The sequence below is a fragment of the Astyanax mexicanus genome, chromosome 25 (genome assembly GCF_023375975.1).
Source record: "Astyanax mexicanus isolate ESR-SI-001 chromosome 25, AstMex3_surface, whole genome shotgun sequence".
Taxonomy (NCBI): domain Eukaryota; kingdom Metazoa; phylum Chordata; class Actinopteri; order Characiformes; family Acestrorhamphidae; genus Astyanax; species Astyanax mexicanus.
In genome coordinates, this window is record NC_064432.1 from 23062086 (window position 1) to 23069027 (window position 6942).

At 38.1% G+C, this 6942-nt stretch overlaps 1 protein-coding gene across 1 annotated transcript; it reads left to right on the forward strand.

Moving 5' to 3' along the window:
* The first annotated feature begins 485 nt into the window (after positions 1–485).
* rps6 (ribosomal protein S6) lies at positions 486–5501 on the forward strand. The gene is made up of 6 exons (XM_007237561.4): positions 486–593; positions 1612–1743; positions 2268–2478; positions 2996–3142; positions 4118–4275; positions 5366–5501. Exons 1-6 carry the CDS (start codon positions 588–590, stop codon positions 5459–5461), a joined length of 750 nt encoding a protein of 249 aa, XP_007237623.2. The 5' UTR covers positions 486–587; the 3' UTR covers positions 5462–5501.
* The last annotated feature ends 1441 nt before the right edge of the window (positions 5502–6942 follow it).

Genomic DNA, 6942 nt, shown 5'->3' on the forward strand with positions numbered 1-6942 from the left:
AAAGCAAATTAATTTTTATTTCTTATATATTTCTATACATATTAGTGCAAGCAAACATTCAAATGCAAACCTATGCAAACAGACCATTTTAGATAATTAAGCATATTTATTTATACTGATTATTTATTTTATACTGATTATTTGATACGGACTTTTATTTTGTATTAACATTCGTTTAATTATTCATTCTTTAGAGATACATTAAAGTCATAGTCATTCTTTTGTTTACGTTTGTGTTACCTTCTTGGCCTTAAGTAAAAAAGCTACATAATTAATTATCGTATCAATGTGTTTTATAATGTTTTATTATTAATGCGTTATAAAGTATTTATTTAATTAATTTTACAAATGTTAAAAACATTATGTTTGGTTAATTTTAGTGTCTGTATATATTTTTTTAAATATTAATTTACTAATTAATACATCTTGCCTCGTAAAAAATAACAAACTACATAAAATAATGTAAAGTAAAACGAGTGACTCTTATCGCGCGACGTCTCGCGATACTTTAAGAGTCTTTGTGAGAGCACGAGGCGGATATCCGGCCTCTTTTCCGTGGCGGACGCTGATAGAGACGGTCCCCCAAAATGAAGGTGAGTAAAGATAAAGTGATATTTTAATAGGTTTTAACACAAAAATGCATTAAAATGGCCACACATTCTGAATGTACACAAGCCGGAGATATGCTCTGGGCTGTGTGCGGTATGAAACACGGCGCTGGTTGGGAGGATGAGGGTTGATTGTGTGAGAGTTTGGACTGGAGAGCGGTATGATAAACATGGCCGCGCCTGAAATAGAAGCGTGTAGCCGCTGGACAGAAGCCGGGGACTGAGCTGCAGAGCCGCTGTGGTTCTCTTCGGTCTTATTATTTAGAGCAACGGATATATCTAGGCTTTTATATGACGTTTTAATCGCACATGTAAGTTAACTCAATGTTCAGTTAACTAACGTTAGTGAGTTAGCTTAGCCTAGCCTAGTTCTGTAACTTAACTTAGTTCATCTACCTGTCAGGAAAATTTAGCTATCCTTTTAGTTTGGCTCTGTTAAAGCATAAATACACTAATAAGTGTATGCAAACTAATAAGATGTTTGCAAATTTTAGACAGAAGCTGGGAAGCGCTAGCTACATGTTGAAATGAGTGAGATTCAGTGCTTTGACGTTTGAATTTAAGTTGGTGTATTAAAGCCCTAAAAAGTGAGTGTAGTTTAATAATACTAAATCTTGTGGACTGCTTAAGTATTGTTTAAGTAATCAGGAGAATTTGGGGAGTTAGGAATTTGAAAAAAGCTTGGCAAAGTGCAGTTATGTTTAGCTATAGTAATGGGATCAATTTGTTCAAACATAAACGTATTAATAACAGTCAATCATGATTAAAGTTATAATGCTGGAGTTCCCCTGTTTTTGGAAGAGAGATAAGAAGTGAAATGGATCTCTATGTAGGTTCTTCATCATCTTAATCGAAAGTCCACATGCTTTCCTTTCCAAAAAAAAAAAAAAACACTGTAAAGCAACTGTAAACTATACTTTGCTTTGAAACCCAAGTTTGTGTCCACTCTCTAATGTAACCTAACCTGCAACCTCCATCTTCATGTTTATGTTCTTTCCAACAGCTCAACATCTCGTTCCCAGCAACTGGCTGCCAGAAGCTCATTGAGGTTGATGATGAGCACAAGCTCAGGAGCTTCTACGAGAAGCGCATGGCCGCTGAAGTGCCTGCAGATCCTCTTGGAGATGAGTGGAAGGTTAGTGAGTATGTAGAAAGACTTGATGTCAGGTAAACCCTATGCAGAACAGCGGTTCTCGAACTGAATTCACAAGAACAATGTGTTGGAACAATGGAGCCCAAACAGAAGCAGCTTTTGGTCAGTTTGTGGAGTAGTTAGTTTGGGATTATAAAAAGGCCAACAGAAAGTTGCAGTATTTTGTGTTTTAGTTTGGTTGTATTTTGTTCATGTAAACAGCAGGTAGACTGTTACAAAAGCAGGTATTTATTAATCTATTTGCAGCATTGTGGACTTTGCTGCCAGCACAACTGCAGACCCTTTTTGTTTTGTCCATAGCATCAAAGGGCCGGACCGTGTTGTGCCAGAGTAACAGAGCCTCTATTCGGAGGACAAGCTGTCCTTTTACCCCAAGGCTGTTTGTACTATATGCTCTGACATTCTTTTTAAATTATTTATTAATTTGATTACTGCACTGGAGTTGTTAATTCACTTGTGATCTGACTAGTTTTTGGGGTGCCTTCATTTTGTTTTTATGTGTGTAGGGTTACTATGTGCGCATCAGTGGAGGCAACGACAAGCAGGGCTTCCCCATGAAGCAGGGTGTGCTGACCCACGGTCGTGTTCGCCTGCTCCTCAGCAAGGGACACTCCTGCTACAGACCCCGCCGTACCGGCGAGCGCAAACGCAAGTCTGTGCGCGGCTGCATCGTCGACGCTAACCTCAGTGTGCTGAACTTGGTTATCATCAAGAAAGGTAAGTGGAATATTGTGGTTAAGTAGAGAACGCAAGTTAAAAATGTCTGCTTATTAGATAGGATTAGGGTGCAGAGTTTCTTCTGTAGCTTTCTGGGGGAAATTATTAATTACATTAAATAAATAAGTTACCCAAAAACTGGCTCTTTAGAAAACCGTAAGGGTTTGCAATTACACTCTTAAGGTTATGTATTACTGTTATAAATGAAAATGTAAGCATTTGCAGCAGCCACGACTTTGCTGCAGGCACACCAGTAGACCCTTTCTGTTTTGTCCATAGCATCAAAGGGGGGACAGTGTTGTGCCAAAGTAACATCAGAGCCTCTAATCGGATAACGACCAGTCCTTTCACACCAAGGCTGGTTGTACTGTATGCTCTGACATTCTATTCATATGCTACAATTAAATGACTTGATATAGTTGATGTGATAAATCTTAAAAGTATTTTGTAAATAAACTGCCTGTGTTAAGTCTGTGTTCAGAAAATGGATTATTAAATTTCCTATGCTCTTAACTAGGTGAGAAGGACATCCCTGGGCTGACCGACAGCACCGTCCCTCGCCGCCTGGGCCCCAAGAGAGCCAGCAGGATCCGCAAGCTCTTCAACCTGTCCAAGGAGGACGATGTCAGGCAGTATGTGGTCAGGAGACCCCTTACTAAAGAAGGTGAGTCAGCTATGGACATTTTTTTTTTTTTTTTTTTTTTTTTTTTTTTTAAATAAAGCATGTGTGATGTGATCATGCGAACTATCAACTAATTAAAAGTTTCATTGTCCTGCCTCAGTCCTAATCAGGTAATTTAGCTCCAAAAATGGTGCAAACATGGACAGTAAAACCAAAAATCAACACTAATAGAAATTGATTATAGTAGGCCTAAAATGAATCTGACACAATCTTTAATAATAAAATGTGGGTCAGATCCTGAGAGCTCCATTGTGTAGTTACAGCTAAATTACTGAATTAACTCTGAGCTGATGTATTCTTAGCTCAAAATGTATTTTCTCCATCGATAAACAAACACAAAGATTTGAAGACCAAATTTCTATGACTTTTCCAAAACTTTCTGGGTATTTTAATTTTTTCAAAACTTATCCGGGCCTGGAAATTGCTATTTTTAAAATTCCATGACTTTTCTAGGTTTTTCATGAACCCTGTTTAATAGGAATGCCTCGGAGAAAACCTGAAATGAATTCGAACAGTATTGTGTACAGGTTTTCATTAATTTTGCCACAAATTAAAGATATTTAGCAGTTTAACTCCTCTGAGCACAGTTTGGGGTTTTCCCCCCATTTTTGGTTGAGTAGTCAGCATAATTATACTTTCTAGCCTGTTATTTACTGTTCTTGAACTACATTTTTTGTTGTTGCTTGTTAGCCTGGTATGTCAGGCACCCCAGTAGACCTTTTCTGGCTGGTCAGTAGCCTCTAAAGGGGGACAGTGTGGTGCCAAAGCAATAGTGGAGCTGCCATCCGGATAACAACCTGCCTTGTTACACCATAGGACGGTTGTACTGCATTGCTCTGTCAAATTTCACCCTTGAGTCGTTGTTCTACAGTTAATTCTAAAGCGTTTCTGCAGTCAAAGATGAGTTAAATTTTGTACACTAGCACATTTTTAACAGGTCCCATATTTCCTGTTTAGGTAAGAAGCCCAGGACCAAGGCCCCCAAGATTCAGCGTCTGGTGACTCCCCGTGTGCTGCAGCACAAGCGCCAGCGCATCGCTCTCAAGAGACAGCGTACCCAGAAGAACAAGGAGGAGGCCGCCGAGTACGCCAAGATGCTGGCCAAGAGGCTGAAGGTACGATCTTTCCTGCTGTGTACCGTTCTTGTTGATGGCGACTGGCATTGGTTTAGGGGGGGAATGGACTAAAGCAGTTTTTTGTTTTGTTTTGTTTTGTTTTTGGCTGCTTTCTCCTACATTCAATTTTTTCATTTTTATCATTTGAGCATTTGAAGAACTGTACACTGGCCATTTCTTACAATTGGGAGAAACCGAGTGTTTTATATTATTAAAAATAACCTTTTTATTTTAATTATTTAAGCAATGTCAGTTTTAAACTGTAAACGTGCACACGTTTGTTTTCTGTGCTTTTTATTTTCCTTGCCCACTGTTTATCTATATCACTGCCCATTACATCCCTACCTAGTCTAAAGCACTGGTGCTGGCAATTTTGCTTGGTTGTTGTGCTTGTTTGTTAGCTGGTAGCTTAAATTGCCAACTACTTTGTATTGTGTGGGTGTTAAATATTTACCTGTACATGGTTGTTATACCCTGGAATCTCAGGCCCCCATGCCATGGCTCGGTTCTACTGCATTGCTCTGTCAATCTTCTGCAGCTTCGATCTTCTGTTAGCTCTGAAGCAGTCCTGTGGGGGTGGTTGCTGATTTGAGTTATTTTAGACTATGCACCTAGTATATAAATGTGATCCCAATTCTATCTTTTTCGTAGTCATATAATTAATTTTAGTATGTTGTATTCAAATCCAATATATATCCCATTTGCAGCTGTGTGAAAATGTCATACAAATGTCAGATATGGGTCACATTTTTGTAAAAGATTGGTAACAGTTTAAACTAACATTGGATTTGGGCCAGTTTCTCCTGTGTGGTCATAGCATTACATACACTGGTTTTGAACCTGCTTTAAAAACAAATTGGAGTATTAAAGGAGTGATCAGATGTATTAAACTATGGAAATATGTACTGAACTTGAAAAATGCACTATTGTAAGAACATACTTGGATCTCTTTACAATCTTTATCATACACACAGCCCACATTCTATCAGCCTGGAAGGTGTTCTCTGATTTGTGGCTTGTAGCTAGTTGATCCTTTGTTTGTTGCTCTGCTAATATGAATCTCACCTGTGGTCTCTTCTGTTCTCTGCAGGAGGCCAAAGAGAAGCGCCAGGAGAAGATCGCCAAGAGACGTCGCCTGTCTTCCCTGAGAGCCTCGCAATCCAAATCCGAGTCCAGCCAGAAATAAAATGCGCTCTTTGTACATCACAAATAAAACATCAAAATTGTGCTGAATGCAAAAGTGTACTTTTTCTTTTAAAGGGAGGGATGGATAGAAACAGTGTTTCTCAGTGCTGGTCCTGGTGCCCCTGCCTGCGCTTTTCAGAGATATACTAGGTCACTGTAGCTCTGAAAGGGCTTGTTAATGAGCAGATTAGTTGAATCAGGTGGACCAGGGTGGAGAAACCCTAGCTTAAAGTATAGTGAAGTGTGCTCTGGAGCAAAGTAGTGGAAATGTTCATGAGCATTTTAATGTGGCTGCTTGCATAAAATACCTTTTTTAAGACTGAATCTTCAAATCTTTAGATATGGTCCTTGCAGTTTCCAGTCCTGAATTTTGAAAGTTGTGGGAACAGATACTGCAACTGAATCCATTCCATTCCTAAAAATGCATTAACAGTAACATGTTCAAATGCTTTCCCAAACTTAGTACAGTTATTTACACTTTATCCAAATAAAAGGGTCCAATTGCATTTTAATGCAGTAGAAGTGTTCAAGCATTAATATCAGCGTTAAGATCACAAAATTAATTTTCATATTGCAGTCCCTTTAGCTCATAAGTACCAAGCTGCATATTTTTTTCAAAAATGTATGCTTTAGTATAAATGTAAACCTGGTTGTTTTATGGAAACATTAGTCGTGATTACAGACAGATACGTTAATAATCAGACTAATGGCTAAATTGGGATGGAACAAAGTCCCTATACACATCTCGGTCGGAATAGATAGTCGGATTGAAGCCGTTCTAAATATAATTTCTAATTTTATATATAGCTTGTATTTCACATTCTGTTAAATTAGAATATAGCCACACTCTTCCTTTATTTACATTATCATACAGCTTCAAGCGGTGTCGGTAAAATGAGCCGTTTTATAAACTGTTCGGATGCAAATAGTCCTAGTACCGTCTCAAAACTGAAGACCAAGTTCCATAAGTTGTTTGATGAAATGTTCATGGGCACAACTCACATGCTCAGCTCTGCTGCTGCACATGCCAAATTCATGTTCCTCGAAAAAGTGGCTCCATTTAAAAGGAAATATAGGTTAAAGGTTAAATATGTATTTTCAAGAAGCATTGTTACTACAAAGAAATAATCTAACAAACACAAATGCACTTATTTTCTGTGCTGTCTTTATAATGAGCTTATTACTTAAATCAATATAAACAATAAATACACACCAGCTGAAAAACTCTTTAACGCTTACACACGTTTTCATTATGATCACTTATAGTATGCATGCAAATGGAGATTTTAATCAGATTGTTGAGTAGTTTATACGTATAAACACTTCTATCAGATTCTAGAACTGGAATTAACTCAATCGGATTGAAGGAAATCTGCAGGTAAACATTACAGTTTTCCCAAATTAAGAAATATAGTGCTTTAGTGTGTCCACAAGATGGCAGCAAGTGTACGCAAAACAAAATCGTGTACATACGGGTACGAT